The sequence below is a fragment of the Perca fluviatilis genome, chromosome 13 (genome assembly GCF_010015445.1).
Source record: "Perca fluviatilis chromosome 13, GENO_Pfluv_1.0, whole genome shotgun sequence".
In the NCBI taxonomy this organism is placed as follows: Eukaryota; Metazoa; Chordata; class Actinopteri; order Perciformes; family Percidae; genus Perca; species Perca fluviatilis.
The window spans coordinates 32708473-32731879 of NC_053124.1; the positions used below are offsets into that span (position 1 = coordinate 32708473).

The following is a 23407-nucleotide window of genomic DNA, read 5'->3' on the forward strand; positions in this document are numbered from 1 at the left end:
CCCGCCCTTTTCCTTTTCCTTATCGATCCTCCCTTCCTCCTTCCTTCCTTTTCCTTTTCCTTTTTCCATGATTCTCCTTCTTCCTCTTCCTTTTCCTTCATTCGATCCTTTTCCTTTTCCCTTTCCTCTTCCTTTTTCCTTCCTCCTTTTTCCTTCCTCCTTCCTTTTTCCCCGTTCGATCTTCCTTTCCTTTTCTCTTCCTTCCTTTTCCAATCTTAATATGATGATCTGATAACCCATAACTTTGTCGACCGGAATCGAACCTGATCCGTTCAATTCTGATCGCTGATCCTCAAACCCGTCACCACCATCTGAATTTCGAAAACGGTCGACCGACGACCTGACAATTTTAAGACTTCATCCTATGATTTACTGGTCGAAGACCGGAATTTATGGAAACGATGCTTTATTGACAATAGTCATGAAATAAAAGGAAACATTACCGGAATTAATGAACCTTAATTCTGATCTATAACCCTACTTAAAGAACTGTTCGATAATTGTGGTAAACCAATTGAGGAACACGACCTGAATGGATAGCACTAAACTAAACTTACCTTTACTTTAAAAGATCTTTGTTTATCTACTGACGAAGACCGGAATGACGTTTGCCGGATAAGATGATAATAGTCTGGAATCTAATTTGAAGACGGACCGATAAATATCGAAATTAAATGAAATGTTTATTGATCGACTGAATTTTGACGATTTAATTTAATAGAGGAAACGAAGATCTATTCTGCTTTCCACTTTACTGACATTTACGGTTGCCAATACTGTTCGGACGACAAGCGAAGAAAATTTTGAGCAATGATGGATTTCTTAACGGTTTATTGGCGAAGATTTAACGGACATTTGAACGACGAACTAAAGAGAGCGGATGAGCTTTGCCGACTTTGAATGGATGGATAATCACTGTTTATTTACATGGAGTCTGGTGGTCTAGCAAAACACACTTTGACAGCGGATGTTTTTACGCCCAAAAAGGATTCACTATTTAATAGTAAGGTTGCACTCCCTCATAATTCGCTTCCATAACGCTGCAGACACTTTTGAATATGAATCTGGAACTCTGTCTGCAGCTAAACAGCACTTTTGGAAGGTAAATACAAGCTGGACTCGCCTGTTAGATTAGCTTTCGATCTCTTAATACTGGACCGATGTCAGAGATTGTTGTTCCCATCAGTCACTCAGACACAAAGACATAGGAACATAGGTTGAAAAAAACAGTAGTTACCCTTTAATGCTGAAAATTAGAGTCTGAATTTTCCCGCAGATTTCCCAAAAGATTTTTCCGCCAATTCAAAAAACAAAAACAAAAAAAAACTGAATGTTGACACATCTGTAGCCTGACGTGGTCATACTCAGATTCTAGTCAGAATAAGAGTCTGATACTGCTCCGTTGGGCTGTGATTATGGGACGTTTCCTACAACCAATCGGAGCAACGGATAGAACAGAATAATCGAGAAAAAATATTATTTAGCTCATTACGTTTTGCAAGTAAGCTCTTTATTTTCTCTTGTGTTCTGAAAAAATAAAGTTTAAATAGGAAAAGTATTGAGGCAAATTTCACAGATGTATGTGATTTTTTACTGTTGATTTATTTAACTTTTTCCCACTGTTTTTTAAGTTCAATAATTGCAACATCTTTCCAGAAGTCAACGAGTGATCGTGTCAAATTATCGTGATTTCAATATTGACCGAAATAATTGTGATTACCAAGAGGGAGTTTTTCCTCGCCACTGTCGCACTGCTTGCTCTTGAGGGAATTACTGTAATTGTTGGGGCTTTGTAAATTATAGAGTGTGGTCTAGACCTACTCTATCTGTAAAGTGTCTTGAGATAACTCGTATTATGATTTGATACTATAAATAAAATTGAATTGAATTGAATTGATTATGTTTTTTCCCATAATCGAGCAGCCATACCAGCTATGTAGTAACACATAATACAAGTAAACAACGCCTCTTTTATTATCATATAACATAGGGCTGGGCGATATGGAGAAAATCAAATATCACGATATCGATATCATATCGATATATTGCCCAGCTCTAATATAACATGCTGTGAACGTGTTTTGGGTCAAGTGCCAACAACTAACAATTGAAATAATAATAAAAAATATATAGTCCGACCAATTACAATTTGGCATATCTTAACAAAATCATAAGCCTTAGGTCCTTAGCTAATGGTAGCAATTAATGTCAGTTAAACAAAGAAACCATTATGACGATTAAAGGCGATTATGTAAAAAAATAAATTGACAATTAGACAACTATGTAGCGGTTGTTAGGGGCCTTTCGCCTTCTCTTGCCGGGCCTCCCTCTGTTACACGTCTCACCGCTCTCCTCCCTTATCCTGCAGGAGTGCCGTCAAACACCCAACGTCCCACCGTCCCAGGATGCTCCTGGCAGGGCGTCCCGGTGCCGGTCAAACCTCCCATCTGGCCCCCGCCATCCTGCACGCTCTGGAGCGCTTCCCCGTCCACAGTCTGGACTCGGCCGTGCTGTTCGGAGTCAGCAGCACCTCGCCGGAGGAAGCCTGCGCCCAGGTGACTGTCCTCCCCACTGACTGTTAGGCTCTTCTCTCCACAGGACTGAGCAGTGAGGTCTGGCTGCACCAAAGATGCATTCTGGGATAGGAGAAGAAAAACGCCCCCCCGGGTTGTTTTCAGTCCTTCCAGAAAAATGCAGAGTTTTTTTTGTGATTGTTGCGGGGCAAAAATCGTTGATTATGCAGCACATTTTTTCTTAAAAAATGCGATGGAATATTTATGCAATATTAATGAATATTATTTATGCAATTTTATGCGATGAAATTGCGGGGACTTGCAAAAATTGTGGTTTGATTGATTTTTTACAGTGTGTTCAGGGGACAGGCAGCTAGCAGATAGTGAGGAGATGTTTTTTACAGTGTGTTCAGGGGACAGGCAGCTAGCAGATAGTGAGGAGATGTTTTTTACAGTGTGTTCAGGGGACAGGCAGCTAGTAGATAGTGAGGAGATGTTTTTTACAGTGTGTTCAGGGGACAGGCAGCTAGCAGATAGTGAGGAGATGTTTTTTACAGTGTGTTCAGGGGACAGACAGCTAGCAGATAGTGAGGAGATGTTTTTTACAGTGTGTTCAGGGGACAGACAGCTAGCAGATAGTGAGGAGATGTTTTTTACAGTGTGTTCAGGGGACAGGCAGCTAGCAGATAGTGAGGAGATGTTTTTACAGTGTGTTCAGGGGACAGACAGCTAGCAGATAGTGAGGAGATGTTTTTACAGTGTGTTCAGGGGACAGGCAGCTAGTAGATAGTGAGGAGATGTTTTTACAGTGTGTTCAGGGGACAGGCAGCTAGAAGATAGTGAGGAGATGTTTTTACAGTGTGTTCAGGGGACAGGCAGCTAGCAGATAGTGAGGAGATGTTTTTACAGTGTGTTCAGGGGACAGACAGCTAGCAGATAGTGAGGAGATGTTTTTACAGTGTGTTCAGGGGACAGACAGCTAGCAGATAGTGAGGAGATGTTTTTACAGTGTGTTCAGGGGACAGGCAGCTAGTAGATAGTGAGGAGATGTTTTTTACAGTGTGTTCAGGGGACAGGCAGCTAGTAGATAGTGAGGAGATGTTTTTTACAGTGTGTTCAGGGGACAGACAGCTAGCAGATAGTGAGGAGATGTTTTTTACAGTGTGTTCAGGGGACAGGCAGCTAGTAGATAGTGAGGAGATGTTTTTTACAGTGTGTTCAGGGGACAGGCAGCTAGCAGATAGTGAGGAGATGTTTGCTGTATGTGCCAAAAAATGTTGTAGCCTAAAACGCGTGACGTCACAGTCCGAGCCGATTTTGACCAGCTCACCAGGAGACTGAAAGCAGGACACATTCAGAAACCGTATCTCACTCAAAACAGCATGGATGGATTTTTTTCAAAGTGTGTATGTGTGTGGAAGCACCAGAGACGCAAAAGAACACCCCAAATCACCAGAAAAAGTGTTTTTTTCATAATATGGGCACTTTAAAAGTGGCGATAGAGCTGGCTTCTCTGACAGATAACGGAAGGTTATTCCAGAGGTGTGGTGCTCGAGCCCTAGTAAAAATAAAATAAAGGTGAATAAAATGTTGTCCCCCCTCTCCCTCAGGTGTTCTGCGAGGCCAAGCGGACATCTCCCAGCATCCTCTACATGCCCCACATCCAGCAGTGGTGGGACACAGCCGCGTCCTCGCTGAGGGCGTCCTTCCTCAGCCTGCTGGGCAGCATCCCCTCCCTCTCCCCCATCCTCCTCCTCGCCACCTGCAGCGTCCCCCGACAACAGCTGGACCCAGAGGTGAGCGGGGTCTTTCCCTTCATTTTGAATGGGGTGGCGGGGGGGGGTAACAAATTACAATTACTCACGTTACTGTGATTGACCAAAGGCATTAGCCACAGGGTGATAAAATAAAAATAAAAACACACGTACAAATCAGTGATTTAGACTAAAACGACATTGAAAGACAAACATAGCAGGATAAGACCATTAAGATGCCGGGAAGGCCAATGTAAAACGGTAGGTTTTGAGCCTGGCTTTGAATATCACAATTGAATCAAATGTGTCTTTTATTTTTACTTGAATATGTTTCGTTTGAAGTATTGTACTTTGCTGCATTTTAAATCACATCCGTTACTGAGTTTAAAAAGTAACTAAAAAGGGTCGGTAACACTTTACTTGAAGGTATCGACATAACTATGACATGACACTGTCATGAACGTGTCATAAACGTTATAAACAAGTCATGAACGTTTATGACTTCTGTCATTAAGGCCCTGTTTACACGATGACGCTCTCAGGTGAAAACGAAAAAATATTTTATCGGATGTGCCTTTCGTTTATACGGCGACGGCGTTTTTGGGGCTTAAAAACGCCAAAAAGTGAAATCACCTTCCAGGGGGACTACCGTCTAAAGGGTAAAAACGCAAAAGTCTGAAGACAGAGGTGTGGAGAGAGACGAGAAAAAGGCGTCTGTTGTTACGGAGTAGGCTACAGAAATTATAGGCTCCTGTTAGAATTTCAATGTAATGGCTCAATATTTAAATGATTTCAACAATGTGGATAAGGTTGTTATAGTTCGATGACGATATTTAGGCTATTCATTTGAGCCGGAGCAGGCGACAACGTTACGGATGAAGAGAGAGAGCGAGAGAGCGAGCGAGTGGCAGTGGTCAGAGGTCAGCGGTCAGCGGGCAGAGGAGGGTCTGCTTCAGCCTCCTCTGCCCGCTGCCTCGCTCTCAAGCAGCGGCTGAAGGGCCGTGAGGCCGCAGGTATTGGTCGTGCTCCCGTGGGTGCTGTGTTGTGGCTTATCACGGTCAATTGTGCCGGTCATCATCAGACAAACATGCAACTCCACCTCCTCGTCTTTCCAGACGAGCTTTTGTTGTTCGCTTCGGCATGTTTTGGTTTGGCGCTACTAAGGAGAGAAGTAGAATGAATGTTCTACACAGGTGGGTGCCTTGGTGGTGTTGTGTGGCAGTGCCACCTAGCCGCCTGGAGTGCATACTACATCGAATTTCACACACTTTTGCGTCACCATATGCACGCAGATTTCCCCTCCATAACGCTCGTCTAAACTCAGAATAAAAAGTGATAACGCAACGCCACTTTTGCGTTTTCTCTTCAGATCGTTTCCGTGTAAACATAGCGTAAGTGTCATCCGGTTTTTGTCATGACAAGTTGTCTTGATTTTGACAACTTGACATTATTCAAAGTGACATTACCAGAAGTCATGACAAGTTGAGATTAAATTAGTTTGGGATGTCTTTGTCATGACAACTTGACATAATGGCCTCCTGTTTAATGTCAATTTGTCTTAAAAAGGACACTCCAAAGAAATTTAATGTTTTAACAATTTTTTGTCACTTTTTTTCTGTGTTTTTTTCCCCACTTCTTTTCAATTTATTTGTCACTTTTTTTTTAAACAAGTTTTTGTCACCTTTGGCGATGTTTTTTTGGTGACTTTTTCCGATTTTTTTTGGTCACGTTTTTCAAACTGTTCTGCCTTTTAAACCTTCTTCCCGTCGACCGTGCAACTTTGTGTTTTTCTGGGTTCGAAATTTCAACATTTTGTTATTTTTCTACACTTTTCTCGACGTTTTTGTTTTTTTTTCTCCAATTTTTCTGTCACTTTTTTGATGTTTTTTTAAATTATGTTTTTGTCTTAATTTTTTAACAATTTTTTTTCACTTTCACGCGATGTTTTTTGGTGTCTTTTTCCGATTTTTTTGGTCACTTTATTATATACAGTACAGGCCAAAAGTTTGGACACACCTTCTCATTCAATGTGTTTCTTTATTTTCATGACTATTTACATTGTAGATTCCTTCTCTCTGAAGGCATCAAAACTATGAATGAACACATATGGAATTATGTACTTAACAACAAAGTGTGAAATAACTGAAAACATGTCTTATATTTTAGATTCTTCAAAGTAGCCACCCTTTGCTTTTTTGGTAACTCTGCAAACCCTTGGTGTTCTCTCAATGAGCTTCATGAGGTAGTCACCTGAAATGGTTTTACCTTCACAGGTGTGCTTTGTCAGGGTTAATTAGTGGAATTATTTCCCTTATTAATAAAAAAGCAAAGGGTGGCTACTTTGAAGAATCTAAAATATAAGACATGTTTTCAGTTATTTCACACTTTTTTGTTAAGTACATAATCCCATATGTGTTCATTCATAGTTTTGATGCCTTCAGTGAGAATCTACAATGTAAATAGTCATGAAAATAAAAAGGAAACACATTGAATGAGAAGGTGTGTCCAAACTTTTGGCCTGTACTGTATATAGTGTTTTTATAGCTTTTTCCAACATTTGTCACTTTTTTAAACGTTCTTTCGTCGTAGTTCTGAGATAGAAAGTTTTTGTAAACGGGTCAAATTTGACCCCCGAGGACAACAGGACGGTTAAACCTTTTTATTTCGAGTTAACGTCTACCTCTCTTTCCCTCCTCAGATTCAGCTTCTCTTCCGGGAGGAGTACGGCGAGGTCTACACCGTCAGCGTTCCCATGCGGCTGGAGAGGACCGACTTCTTCCGGGACCTCATCCTGAACCAGGCGGCAGAGCCTCCACCCTCCACCAAAAGAGCACGTATGTGACTCGAATACCAAAATTTCGGGCTGTTTTGGTCCCAAGGGAGGTGTTTACACCTGTAACTCTGATCCGGATCAAACTGTATAAAGTCTGAGAGTCCGGACCAGAACGAGGCAGGTGTGAAATCCCCCTTCAGAGGATTAAAACCACAACATGAAGTGTAAAGCATGAAATAAATGCTGATATATATCAGTCCCTCCAGAAAAATGTGATTATGCGATCGCATAATCAGCCATTTTTTTTTCAAATAAGCCGCACTTTCGACGCATAAATTGCCGATTTCCGCGCAAAATATGCGGAGGCTTTGCATGATTTCATAATCCCCGCATTTTCGTTGCAAAAATGTCACATAATATACAGTACAGGCCAAAAATTTGGACACACCTTCTCATTCAATGCGTTTCCTTTTTATTTTCATGACTATTTACATTGTAGATTCTCACTGAAGGCATCAAAACTATGAATGAACACATATGGAATTATGTACTTAACAAAAAAGTGTGAAATAACTGAAAACATGTCTTGTATTTTAGATTCTTCAAAGTAGCCACCCTTTGCTTTTTTTATTAATAAGGTAAAAGCTTCCACTAATTAACCCTGACAAAGCACACCTGTGAAGGTAAAACCATTTCAGGTGACTACCTCATGAAGCTCATTGAGAGAACACCAAGGGTTTGCAGAGTTATCAAAAAAAGCAAAGGGTGGCTACTTTGAAGAATCTAAAATATAAGACATGTTTTCAGTTATTTCACACTTTTTTGTTAAGTACATAATTCCATATGTGTTCATTCATAGTTTTGATGCCTTCAGTGAGAATCTACAATGTAAATAGTCATGAAAATAAAGAAACAACTTGAATGAGAAGGTGTGTCAAAACTTTTGGCCTGTACTGTATATCTTAGCAGAAAGTTGAAAAATGTTGCGTTTACATCACACAAGAGCAGCCATTTTCCCCTGTTGCCATGAGAACGTTATGAAGTGACTTAATTACGCAACGTGAACATCATCGAAAAGCAGGGTGTTGGGGGAGGGAATCACTTCTGTTTCTCTTTTTCATCAAACAACAGTTTTTGTAAGTTGCCGCAATTTCATCACATAAATATCATATATAGCATTATTCCATCGCACTTTTTTAAGAAAACGTGCCGAATAATCAAGGATTTTTGCCCCGCAACAATCACAAAAAAAACTCTTTTTCATTCTCATTTTTCTGGAAGGACCGATATTAGGGCTGTGCAATTAATCGAAATGTAATCGTGATCATGATTTCGACTCCCAATGATCACAAAAACAGAATAATCGAGAAAAACGTATTATTTAGCTCATTACGTTTTGCAAGAAAACTCTATTTTTCTCGTGTGTTCTGAATGAAAAAATAAAGTTTAAATAGGCAAAGTTTTAAGGCAAATTTTTTTTTTACTGTTGATTTATGTAACTTTTCCCACTGTTTTTTAAGTTCAGTAATTGCAACATCTTTCCAGAAGTCAACGAGTAATCGTGTTTTAAATTATCGTGATTTCAGTATTGACCGAAATAATCGTGATTATATGTTTTTTCCATAATCGAGCAGCCCTAACTGATATGTATTATTTTCTTTGGGGCCTGCTGCACCTCTCAGTGACTCAGGCCATGGAGATCCTTCCCCTGGCTCCCCTGCCCCCCCCACGCCAGCTGCCCGAGCAGGACCGCCTCCATCTGGAGCAGCAGGAGGAGGACGTCCTGCGGGAGCTCCGCCTCTTCCTGCGCAACGTCACCGAGCGTCTGAGTCTGGACCGCCGCTTCAAGGCCTTCACCAAACCGGTCGACATCGAGGAGGTGAGGGGGGGGTTATTTACTAAACCTGCAGGAAATTAGCCTCGAATTAAAGAATTCTCAGTCGACAAACGCTCGCACGATTTTACCAACCGATCGATTAGTTTATTTTTTTTTTCTTTCAACATTTATTAAAACAAGATCCTTGACAAGGCGTCTCACACAACATGGTACAGAAACAGGTAGTATTGACATGCACTTACAGTACAGGCCCAAAGTTTGGACACATCTCCTCATTCAATGCTTTTCCTTTTTATTTTCATGACTATTTACATCGTAGATTCTCACTGAAGGCATCAAAACTATGAATGAACACATATGGAATTATGTACTTAACAAAAAAGTGTGAAATAACTGAAAACATGTCTTATATTTTAGATTCTTCAAAGTAGCCACCCTTTGCTTTTTTTATTAATAAGGAAAAACTTCCACTAATGAACCCTGACAAAGCACACCTGTGAAGGTAAAACCATTTCAGGTGACTACCTCATGAAGCTCATTGAGAGAACACCAAGGGTTTGCAGAGTTATCAAAAAAGCAAAGGGTGGCTACTTTGAAGAATCTAAAATATAAGACATGTTTTCAGTTATTTCACACTTTTTTGTTAAGTACATGATTCCATATGTGTTCATTCATAGTTTTGATGCCTTCAGTGAGAATCTACAATGTAAATAGTCATGAAAATAAAAAGGAAACACATTGAATGAGAAGGTGTGTCCAAACTTTTGGCCTGTACTGTATATACCCAATAATCGACATGCTACTACGAACACACAGGAAGTGAGAGGTTGCTTTCCTAATTGCAAGCCTCCGGTTCTAATTCAACACACTATTCCATTGCCGAATACTGTATGACAGGCGACCATCTCTCTAAATAAGTAACCATCCTGATTTGTAGTTTTTCGGTTATACTTTCCATACAATTGACAGCTTTGACTCTTTGGGACCACTGGTCTAGGTTAAGACAGTTTTTCGTAATCATTTTATGTGCTACTAACACCAGAGCTCTGAACAAATACAATTTGTTTTCTCCCAACCCTCTTAAATGCATGTTCCCTAAAATTAATCTCTGTGGTTCAACTAGTAATTTCAACCCCAATATCTCCCCAATTACTCTCATTACCTCCTTCCAGTTTATTTGTATTTTTGGGCAGTCCCAGAAGATGTGTGAGAAATCCCCAATCTCTCCACACCCTCTCCAGCACAGGGGGCTAGACCTCTTGTCATAGATATATATTACAAAGGGTGTTTTGAAATACCGCATTCTCACCTTCCAGGCAAATTCCCTCCAATTTGTACTATTTAGGCATTTATCGATTAGTTGATTTTAATCGACAGATCTGTAAGACTTAGTTTCCCTACCAGGAATCATGTGAAAGCTCCACTTTAAACTCTTGTGTTTACCAGTGATGTGGTCATAAATAAAAAAAATATGTAGCAGGTGCAGATAAACGACAGGAGGAATGAATCTGACGCCACGTATTTTAATTAAAAACACTCGGCTTAGTTAGTTCTGCCCTAGAGATCGCTCGGCCATTCGCTGGTCAATGGCGCCGCCTGGTGGCCAGGAGTGCAGCTGACTTAAACAAGGCCAGACAGTCTTTCGTGCTGTAACTACTAGAGGATAAACACACACACACACACACACACACACACACACATAGCTGCAGACACACACAGACATAGCTACAGACACAAAGACACACACAGACATAGCTACAGACACACACACGCACACACACACACATAGCTGCAGACACACACAGACATAGCTACAGACACAAAGACACACACAGACATAGCTTCAGACACAAAGACACACACAGACACAGCTGCAGACACACACAGACATAGCTGCAGACACAAAGACACAGACACACATAGCTGCAGACACAAAGACACAGACACACAGACATAGCTACAGACACAAAGACACAGACATTGCTACACACACACACACACAGACATAGCTACAGACACAAAGACACAGACACACATAGACATAGCTACAGATACAAACACAGACACACACACACACACACAGACATAGCTACAGACACAAAGAGACACACACACACACACAGACATTGCTACAGACACAAAGACACAGACACACATAGACATTGCTACAGACACAAAGACACAGACACAAATAGACATAGCTTCAGACACAAACACAGACATATCTACAGACATAGTTACAGACACACAGACACACACAGACATAGCTACAGACACAAACACAGACATATCTACAGACATAGTTACAGACACACAGACACACACAGACATAGCTACAGACACACAGACACACACAGATATAGCTACAGACACAAACACAGACATAGCTACAGACACACACACAGACATAGCTACAGACACAAAGACACAGACAGACACAGCTACAGACACACACAGACATAGCTACATACACACACACAGACACACACAGACATAGCTGCAGACACACACAGACATAGCTACAGACACAAAGACACAGACAGACACAGCTACAGACACACACACACAGACATAGCTACAGACACACACATACACACACACACACAGACATAGCTAGACACAAAGACACAGACACACATAGACATAGCTACAGACACAAACACAGACACACACACACAGACATAGCTACAGACACAAAGACACACACACACAGACATTGCTACAGACACAAAGACACAGACACACATAGACATAGCTACAGACACACAGACATAGCTACAGACACACAGACATAGCTACAGACACAAAGACACAGACAGACACAGCTACAGACACACACAGACATAGCTACAGACACACACATACACACACACACACAGACATAGCTAGACACAGACACAGACACACATAGACATAGCTAAAGACACAAACACAGACACACACACAGACATAGCTACAGACACAAAGACACACACACACAGACATTGCTACAGACACAAAGACACAGACACACATAGACATTGCTACAGACACAAAGACACAGACACACATAGACATAGCTACAGACACAAACACAGACATATCTACAGACATAGTTACAGACACACAGACACACACATACATAGCTACAGACACACAGACATAGTTACAGACACACAGACACACACAGACATAGCTACAGACACACACAGACATAGCTACAGACACACAGACATAGCTACAGACACACACAGACATAGCTAAAGACACACACAGACATAGCTACAGACACAAACAGACATAGCTACAGACACACAGATACACACACACAGACATAGCTACAGACACAAAGACACAGACACACATAGACATAGCTACAGACACAAACACAGACACACACAGACATAGCTACAGACACACAGACATAGCTACAGACACACACACAGACATAGCTACAGACACACACAGACATAGCTACAGACACACACAGACACACACAGACCTAGCTACAGACACACACAGACATAGCTACAGACTAAACTTAATGAGTTGTAGAGTAGATATAGATATCCTAATGTCAGAAACAAACTCATTCAAATAACCCAATTAAATAAGATGTGGGGAGGGGTATGAGTGGAGGAGTAATATATGTGACATACTGTGCAGTAGTTTCATTTATTTATGACATTAGGCCTTTTAGGGAAGTGCAACGTACTCCTTTTTACTGTAGTCTATTTACTTAGTTATGTGTTACATAAATAGTGCTGTAGATGTCTGGTTCAATGTGTGTGTTGTGGATTATGTGTCAGTATGCCCGTACTACACAACAAATAGCCTCTTGTGGACATTCAAGTTTTCTAAGTCTAAGTCGTCCTCCCTTCCTTCCCTTCTTCCTTTTCTCCGTCCAGGTCCCGGACTACATGTTGGTGATCAGGAAGCCCATGGACTTCTCCACGCTGCTGACCAACATCGACGAGCAGAAGTACGTCACCGTCGGCGAGTTCATGTCGGACGCCGAGCTCATCTGGCAGAACGCCCTCGAGTACAACCCGGACAGCGACCCCATGGGTGAGACCAGCCACGAAGGTCCTTGCACAGCTGGGTCCCAAATTTGAACCTCTGGGAAATTGTGACAGGACTTTTTAACTTTTAATTTGTATAGACTAAACGGTTAATCAAAAAAAATTTAAGTTTGATGGATTAAACTTATAATCGTTAGAAACCAAAATCTGAGTTTAAAAAAAAAAATTTCAATTTAGTTTTATCATTATAACGCCTTACTGTAATAGGTTTGAAGAATTAATGTTTTAATATTTTATATATTTTACTATTTATGTGTAACTGTGCATGCGTGCGTGTGGCGTGCGTGTGTGTTTGTGCGCGTGTTTGTGCGTGTGCGCGCGTGTGTGTGTGTGCGTGTTTGTGCATGTGGCGTCTGTGTGTGTGCGTGCTTGTGTGTGTCTGTGTGTCTGCATGTGCATGCGTGTGTGTTTGTGGTGTGTGTGCGTGCATGTGTGTCTGCGTGTGTCTGTGTGCGTGCATGCTTGTGCGTTTGTGTGTCTGCATGTGCGTGCGTGGGTGTTTGTGGTGTGTGTGTGCTTGTGTGTCTGTGTGTGTGTGTGCGTGTCTGTGTGTATGTTTGTGTGTGTGTGTGTGTGTGTGCACACGTGTGTGTGTCTGTGCGTGCGGGTGCTTGTGTGTGTCTGTGTGTCTGCATGTGCATGCGTGTGTGTTTGTGGTGTGTGTGTGTGCTTGTGTGTCTGTGTGTGTGCGTCTGTGCGTGCGGGTGCATGTGTGTGTGTGTGTGTGTGTGCGTCAGACCGTCACATCCGTCACCGTGCGTGCGCCCTGAAGGACACGGTGCGCGCCATCATCCGAGACGAGCTGGACGAAGACTTTGAGAGAGTCTGCGAGGAGGTCAAGGAGTCGCGCATCAAGAGAGGTGACACTTCTTCTTCTTCTTCTTCTTCTGTCCCCTTGTGTCTGGTCGTGTGTGTGTGTGTTTGACTACAGATACAGTATAAGGGGACCACTAAGGTCTATATAAAAGAGACTTCAGATACTGTATTAGGGGACCACTAAGGTCTATATAAAAGAGACTTCAGATACAGTATTAGGGGACCACTAAGGTCTATATAAAAGAGACTTCAGATACTGTATTAGGGGACCACTAAGGTCTATATAAAAGAGACTTCAGATACAGTATTAGGGGACCACTAAGGTCTATATAAAAGAGACTTCAGATACAGTATTAGGGGACCACTAAGGTCTATATAAAAGAGACTTCAGATACAGTATTAGGGGACCACTAAGGTCTATATAAAAGAGACTTCAGATACTGTATTAGGGGACCACTAAGGTCTATATAAAAGAGACTTCAGATACAGTATTAGGGGACCACTAAGGTCTATATAAAAGAGACTTCAGATCACTGTATTAGGGGACCACTAAGGTCTATATAAAAGAGACTTCAGATACAGTACTAGGGGACCACTAAGGTCTATATAAAAGAGACTTCAGATACTGTATTAGGGGACCACTAAGGTCTATATAAAAGAGACTTCAGATACAGTATTAGGGGACCACTAAGGTCTATATAAAAGAGACTTCAGATACTGTATTAGGGGACCAACTAAGGTCTATATAAAAGAGACTTCAGATACTGTATTAGGGGACCACTAAGGTCTATATAAAAGAGACTTCAGATACTGTATTAGGGGACCACTAAGGTCTATATAAAAAGAGACTTCAGATACGTATTAGGGGACCACTAAGGTCTATATAAAAGAGACTTCAGATACTGTATTAGGGGACCACTAAGGTCTATATAAAAGAGACTTCAGATACAGTATTAGGGGACCACTAAGGTCTATATAAAAGAGACTTCAGATACTGTATTAGGGGACCACTAAGGTCTATATAAAAGAGACTTCAGATACTGTATTAGGGGACCACTAAGGTCTATATAAAAGAGACTTCAGATACAGTATTAGGGGACCACTAAGGTCTATATAAAAGAGACTTCAGATACAGTATAAGGCGACCACTAAGGTCTATATAAAAGAGACTTCAGATACAGTATAAGGGGACCACTAAGGTCTATATAAAAGAGACTTCAGATACAGTACTAGGGGACCACTAAGGTCTATATAAAAGAGACTTCAGATACAGTATTAGTGGACCACTAAGGCCTATATAAAAGAGACTTCAGATACTGTATTAGGGGACCACTAAGGTCTATATAAAAGAGACTTCAGATACAGTATTAGGGGACCACTAAGGTCTATATAAAAGAGACTTCAGATACAGTATTAAGGGGACCACTAAGGTCTATAAAAAGAGACTTCAGATACAGTATTAGGGGACCACTAAGGTCTATATAAAAGAGACTTCAGATACAGTTATAATGGGGACCACTAAGGTCTATATAAAAGAGACTTCATATACAGTATAAGGGGACCACTAAGGTCTATATAAAAGAGACTTCAGATACTGTATTAGGGGACCACTAAGGTCTATATAAAAGAGACTTCAGATACTGTATTAGGGGACCACTAAGGTCTATATAAAAGAGACTTCAGATACAGTATAAGGCGACCACTAAGGTCTATATAAAAGAGACTTCAGATACAGTATAAGGGGACCACTAAGGTCTATATAAAAGAGACTTCATATACAGTATAAGGGGACCACTAAGGTCTATATAAAAGAGACTTCAGATACTGTATTAGGGGACCACTAAGGTCTATATAAAAGAGACTTCAGATACTGTATTAGGGGACCACTAAGGTCTATATAAAAGAGACTTCAGATACAGTATAAGGCGCCACTCAAGGTCTATATAAAAGAGACTTCAGATACAGTATAAGGGGACCACTAAGGTCTATATAAAAGAGACTTCATATACAGTATAAGGGGACCACTAAGGTCTATATAAAAGAGACTTCAGATACTGTATTAGGGGACCACTAAGGTCTATATAAAAGAGACTTCAGATACTGTATTAGGGGACCACTAAGGCCTATATAAAAGAGACTTCAGATACAGTATTAGAGGACCACTAAGGTCTATATAAAAGAGACTTCAGATACTGTATTAGGGGACCACTAAGGCCTATATAAAAGAGACTTCAAATACAGTATAAGGGGACCACTAAGGTCTATATAAAAGAGACTTCAGATACAGTATTAGGGGACCACTAAGGCCTATATAAAAGAGACTTCAGATACAGTATTAGGGGACCACTAAGGTCTATATAAAACCATCCAAAGAGCACCATGTCAACTGAGTTTTGTACGTGTTGTTTTTCAGCGTCTCTCTGCAGGCTGGAGGGCAGCTCGAAGGAGGCCGATGGCGTCTGCAGCTCGGCCAGAAACAGCCCTGGACGTAAGTCAGCCAAGGATCAGATGTTATTAGTTTTCTCCGATAATCTCTTTTACTGCCGACGCCTACGTGGTGAGAAAACACAACAACAACAACAACACCACCGGGTCGACTGACCTCCTCCTATGCAAGCTGTGAATATGAAAGCAGTATATTTTATAATATAAAGTTACTAGTAGGGTTTTTTTTTTTATTTTATTGAAAGGCAAATACTTTATTTTGTAGACTAAGGGCCAGTAAAGTTCACTACTTTTAATATTATAAACAAAATAAATACACAAGTTAGTATTTACATAGATTCAACCATTTTATCTCACCAGGATTTCACTTCTCAAGAGTCTCAAAACAAACAGCTTCAGTTCAGGCCCCATTCTAAGGATTTAGATTTATTAAGATTTATAACTTCAGTATTTATAAAAAATCTTATCTACGGACGACCCCGGTCACTTCGTCAAATGTCTCATTTTGGGACAAATTTTGGAGTAAAAAAAACCAGACTCTTAGCATTTTTATTTTGGCTGTGTGTGGGTGTGTCTGTTTGATTGTTTGTGTCTGTGTGTGCTTATATATGTGTGTGTGTGTGTGTGTGTGTGTGTGTGTGTGTGTGTGTGTGTGCGTGTGTGTGTATATGTGTGTGTGTGTGTGTGTGTGTGTGTGTGTGTGTGTGTGTGTGTGTGCGTGTGTCTATATGTGTGTGCGTGTGTGTGTGTGTGTGTGTGTGCGTGTGTTGGATAAAAAAAAACTTATTTGGATTCTGTGATGCAACAAAAAGTTCAGTGGAGGACAGGAATCCTCCGAGTCTTTTATATAAGCGTCAGAGTGAGAGAGTGAAAGAGTGAAAGAGTGAGAGTGAAAGAGACAGAGTGTGAAAGGGTGAGAGAGACAGAGTGTGAGAGACAGAGTGTGAGAGAGTGAGAGTGAAAGAGTGAGAGAGACAGAGTGTGAAAGAGTGAGAGTGAAAGAGTGAGAGTGAGAGAGCGGAGGAAGACGCAGCTTCAGCAGTAACGAGTGCAGATGAAAAGCCGAAAGTCAAGAGAAGAAGACAAGGTTTGATTGCACTCAGCGTCCTCCGGCCTTCGCTCAGCGCTGTTTCTAACGACCTCCCCCTCCATCACCCCTCCATCACCCCTCCATCACCCCTCCTCCCCTCCTCCCCCCCTCCTCTCGCTTCTCTTTGCAGCTCGGAAGAGAAAACGCCCCAAACAGCCGAGAAAATCCAAGTGGAGCACCGGCGTCATCAAGAAAACCAAGAAGAAGAAGAAGAAGCCGCCCACCCCCGCCTCACCTCCCTCTCCGCCCACGTCTGACTCGGGCCCGGAGGAAACGAGAACACCGAACGGCGCCTCAGCTCGCCCGAGCTCGTCCGCCTCGCCGTCCGAGAGCTGCGACGACGACCACGGGGAGCACCCGAACGCCGCCGCCGCGAACGGGTTCCACCGCGACTTCAACGGCGTCTCGGAAATCCAGAACGTCGGAGTCCTCGCGAACGGGTGCCGCCGAACTCCCCCGAACCCGAACGCCGTGGCGAACGGGGTTTGTTTTAGAACAACAGGTCGGTATGTTTTACAGGACGACCTCTGGGCCGCGGCGTTGAACCGCCAAACCGTCGCGGCAGTGTGAGTGGCTCCGCGGATGGAAAGTAAAAGTGTGCAAAACAGGGAGCGAAAGGAAGAGCGCTAGTTCTGTCTTCTGTGTCTTCGGCTGCTTCTGTGTCTTCAGCTGCTTCTGTGTCTTCGGCTGCTTCTGTGTCTTCAGCTGCTTCTGTGTCTTCAGCTGCTTCTGCGTCTTCGGCTGCTTCTGTGTCTTCAGCTGCTTCTGCGTCTTCGGCTGCTTCTGCGTCTTCAGCTGCTTCTGTGTCTTCAGCTGCTTCTGTGTCTTCGGCTGCTTCTGTGTCTTCAGCTGCTTCTGTGTCTTCGGCTGCTTCTGTGTCTTCAGCTGCTTCTGCGTCTTCGGCTGCTTCTGTGTCTTCGGCTGCTTCTGTGTCTTCGGCTGCTTCTGCGTCTTCGGCTGCTTCTGTGTCTTCAGCTGCTTCTGTGTCTTCAGCTGCTTCGGCTGCTTCTGCTAGGGGTCGGTATGGAGAAAAATCAAATATCACGATATTTTTGACCAAAGACCTCGATATCGATACCGCAACGATATTGTAGTGTTGACTAATGGTGCTTTCACAAAATATTTACACAATGAGAGTTTAGATAAATAATCATCAGTAATGTGGATATAATGACTAAGTGGGAAAAGGTGAATAATAGAACAGTTACAACAGTCTGGTAAGTTCAGAAGATGACATCACTTTACTGTAATGCAGCCTTTAAAACCAGGAAAAGACACTTATGCTTATTACTTATTACGATATCCAAAATCTAAGACGATATCTAGTCTCATATCACCATATCGATATAATATCGATATATTGCCCAGCTCTACTTCTACTACGTCAGGTGCAGCATGGTGGCCCAATGGTTAGCACTGTGGCCTCACAGCAAGAAGGTTCTGGGTTTGAATCCAGGTTGTTCCGGGCCTTTCTGTGTGGAGTTTGTATGTTTCCTCCAGGTGCTCTGGTTTCCCCCACCATCAAAATACCATGTACTAGGGTTCTCCACTCAGTGCCCTTGAGCAAGGCACCGGCTCAGATCTGGAGTTGGTCCCCGAGCGCTGTGATTGGCTGCCCACTGCTCCCCTTGAGGGATGGGTTAAATGCAGAGAGTGACTTTCGCTACATGTATGTGTATGTGACAATAAAGTGGCTTTCTGCTGCTTCTGCCGCTGCAGCCCAACAAGCCCAAAAACGCAAACCCCCCCCCCCCCGACCCCCCCCAACCCCCCGCCCCCCACCCCCCCCCCCCCCCCCCCCAACAACAACACACCCCCCCCCCCCCCCAAACACCCCCAGCCCCCCCCCCCCGCCCCCCCCCCCAAAAAAAAACACCCCCCCAAAAAAAAAAAAAAAAAAAAAAAAATTCGAAGTAACACGTTCAGTTGTACTGGAGGTGTCTACATAAGAGTGACATGACACTGTCATGAACACATGACCCTAACCCTAACTCAGACAGACAGACACACACACAGACAGACAGGCACACACACACACAGACAAACAGACACACACAGACAGGCACACACACCCACACACACACAGACAAACAGACAGGCACACACACACACAAACACACAGTCACACAGACAGACACACACAGACAGGCACACACACACACACACACAGACAAACAGACAGGCACACACACACAAACACACAGTCACACAGACAGACACACACAGACAGGCACACACACTCACAGACAGGCACACAAACACACACACACACAGACAGACACACACACACACACAGAAACACACAGACAGACACACACACACACACACACACAGAAACAGACACACACGCACACACAGACAGAAACACACACACACACAGACAGACAGACACACAAACACACACAGAAACAGACAGACAGACACACACACACACAGAAACACACACAGACAGACCGACAGACACACACACACAGACAAACACACACACACAGAAACACACACACACAGACACAGACACACACACACAGACAAACACAGATACACACACAGACACACAAAGACACACACACACGCACACACAGAGACACACACAGATACACACACAGACACAGACACATACAGACACACACAGACACAGACAAACACACAGACACACACACACATAGACACACACAGATACACACACACAGACACACAAAGACAAACACACACAGACACACACACACAGACACACACAAACACGCACGCACGTTATGTTGCGTCCTCACTAGTCCGGTGTTTCTGAGCCTGCTGCTACTTGTCACACAGACGCTAAAGTAACGAACTGAACAGTAAGCCCCAGCGTGTGCCTTACCTTTCTCTCTCAACCTCTCCTTCCTCAGCGGAGCGGAGCAGCTGTGAGACCAGAGCCAACATGGCCGCCCAGGAGCAGATGCAGCTGTTCAGCAGAGCCGGCTGCGTGGACATACTGGACGGGGAAACGCCGCCGCTGGTCGTCGACCACGGCAAACTGAGGGTGAGTCGACGCGGCGCGGTTCGTGCTCCTGCCTTAAATCTACGGGCGTGGCTACGCACGTACCGATCCTGACGCGCAACTCTCGGGAAACGTGACTTTAAAATTTAGAGAAAAAAGTAAAATATTTTGAGGAAAAAGTCAAATATTTTGAGAGAGAAAAAGTTATTTTAAGTGTTTACTATGTCGTTAATTCAGAAAAACAGAAATCAAAACCTGAAGAAGGCAAGCCTCACATTTTCTTGAGGAAGCCCCCAGACAGCCAATCACAGACATTATTAGATCTTGGTAGGAGCATGCTGCGTGCTGATTGGCTCATTGACGCTGATGGGATTTACTCCTTAAAGGAACACACCGACTTATTGGGAATTTAGCTTATTCACAGTAACCCCCAGAGTTAGACAAGTCCACACATCCCCTTCTCATCTCCGTGCGTGCTGTAACGCTGTCTGATAGGCCAGCACAGAACAGGCAGGTGACTGGTGCAGGTGACTGGTTCCAAAATAACACCAACATGTTCCTATTCACATGTTGTGATTTGTAGAGTCACAGCGGGTTACGGTGAATAAGCTACATTCCCAATAAGTCGGCATGTTCCTTTAAGGCAGGGGTGTCAAACTCAATTTCCCAGAGAGCCACACTGGAAAATAAGAACCACATCAAGGGCCAGACATGTTAAGTTTATTGATAGGCTTTTATTTAATCGAAAAAGTAAAATATATTTGACTGTATTATTGCATGTGTCATATAGTCTTCTCACTCACAGTTTGGTCGACATAAAGTCCTGAAGAAGTCAGGAGAAAGTTCCTCGGCCATCATAGAAAAGAAGCGCCCAAAAACGTCGGAAAAGGTAGCAAAAACATGGAGAAAAGACAAAATGTCGGAAAAGTGGAAAAACATGCCGGAAAAAGTGACAAAACGTCGGAAAATGTGACAAAACGTCGGAAAAGTGGCAAAAAATCGGAAAAGTGACAAAACGTAAATGTGACAAAATAAAAAAAACGAAAAAGTGGCAAAATCGGAAAAGTGGCAAAAGTCGGAAAATGTGACAAAGCGTCGAAAATGTGACAAAATATGAGGAAAAAGTCGGGAAAAAGTGGCAAAAGTCGGAAAATGTAAAGCGCGGGAAAATGTGACAAAAAAGTCGGGAAAAAAGTGGCAAAATCGAAAATGGCAAAAGTGGGAAAATGTGACAAAAACGTCGGAAAATGTGACAAAATTGTCAGAAAAAGTTGCAAAAATTCCGGGAAAAGTGACAAAATTTCGGAAAAGTGGCAAAATCGGAAAATGTACAAAGCTCGGAAAATGTGACAAAAATGTCGGAAAAAGTGACAAAAACATCGGAAAAAGTGACAAAAACATCGGAAAAAGTGACAAAAACGTAATAAAAATAGCAATTTAAATCCAAAACATCAAGTTGAATATGGGTGTTTTTTATCTCTAGATGACGGCAGTGTCGGACTCTCCCGGTGATTTGTGTCAAACACACACACACACAGACACACACATACACACACATACACACACACACACACACAGTAAAGGTCTAGACGTAGCTGATGCAGCTGTTGATTGGTCGGTTCCCAGGATCTCCTCAGCAGAGCCGTGGCGAGGACCGAGCGAGCCGAGGTGGAGGTTCTGGAGAAGCTGTACGCCGTGCTGGCCCAGTGCATCTACCGCCACCGCCACGCCTACGACAAGACGGCGCTCGCCAAGGTACGCTCCACGCCACACGCCCACAGCACTCGTTCTGTTTATACACAGCCTTCCCAGAATGCACTGCGGCCACAGCCTCAAACGTTGTCAGAAGACACGTCTTGACTTCTTCATGTCAACGTTATGCTACGCAATGATGAACTCGCAATATTTTGAGGAAACAAAGTTGAAAATTTCGATGAAAAAATTCAGAAACAAATTTGAGAAAAAAAAAAATTCAAAAAGTTGAGGGGAAAATTCTGAAGATTTTGAGGAAAACATTCAGAAAATTTTGAGGAAAACATTCAGACAATTGAGGAAAAATTTCGACAATTTTGAGGAAAAAATTCAGAAAATTTTGAGGAAAAAATTCAGAAAATTTTGAGGAAGAAAAATTCAGAAAATTTTGAGGAAAAAATTCAGAAAATTTTGAGGAAAAAATTCAGAAAATTTTGAGGAAAAAATTCAGAAAATTTTGAGGAAAAAATTCAGACAATTTTGAGGAAAAAATTCAGAAAATTTTGAGGAAAATCCCTGATTTTAAGTGACGTTGATGCAGCAGTGAGAACACCTCCGTTACTGGGTGTTCACGTTCATTTGCAGTTTTAATTTTCCCTTTTTTCGTCTTCTTTTCTCTCTCTCTGTCTCCCCCCCTTTCTCTCTCTCTGCCTCCCTCTCTCTCTCTGTCTCTCTCTCTCTGTCTCTCTCTGTCTCCCCCCCTTTCTCTCTCTGTCTCTTTCTCTGCCTCCCTCTCTCTGTCTCTCTCTCTCTCTCTCTCTCTGTCTCTCTCTCTCTCTCTCTCTCTCTCTCCAGGAAATGAAGAAAGAAATCGACAGCTCCTCCTGATCTTGCCCATCAGGTCTATTTTAATAAAACCTCAGAGCATTCAAACAGGACGTTGTTAACTCCTCATTTTGATAGTGACACACAAATTTACCTCAGTATCTATCTATTTATCTATTTATTTAGCCCGTTTGATCTTATTTATAATAGAGTATATAATAACGTGACCCATTCATGTAAAAAAGATCCCGAGGACCATGTTATTTCATCTTAATTCATCGTGAAATAAACTAGAATAAAAGTGAATATCGAGACTTCATTATAATGGTTGTGTGTGAGTTTTCTGTCCTTTACAGTATTTCTTATTCACAGTTTGTAAACACCTTCACGTTCACACACCTGTACAGCTGCAGCGGCACGAAAAAATACACTTAAATTCATCTGAAATCAGAGTCAGATTTATTGGCCAGGTATACTTACATACACAAGGAATGTGACTTCAGTAGGTGTTACCTCTCTATACATTCAACAAATAGACATATAGCAGTAAACATTCAGTAGACAACTAGTAATATAGACACATACTGTACAATAGAGACAACACTATACATATAGGCACATATCAAC

At 42.4% G+C, this 23407-nt stretch overlaps 1 protein-coding gene across 1 annotated transcript; it reads left to right on the forward strand.

Moving 5' to 3' along the window:
• Positions 1-2368: 2368 nt before the first annotated feature.
• LOC120571107 (ATPase family AAA domain-containing protein 2-like) lies at positions 2369-23082 on the forward strand (the record flags this gene model as incomplete). Its single annotated transcript, XM_039819790.1, is given in 11 exon segments — positions 2369-2555; positions 4124-4309; positions 6966-7101; positions 8723-8919; positions 12765-12924; positions 13676-13798; positions 16168-16242; positions 17420-17791; positions 20172-20305; positions 21890-22018; positions 22811-23082. Coding segments are annotated over 11 exon segments (1732 nt in total), but the record flags the coding sequence as incomplete, so codon positions are not given.
• Positions 23083-23407: the final 325 nt, after the last annotated feature.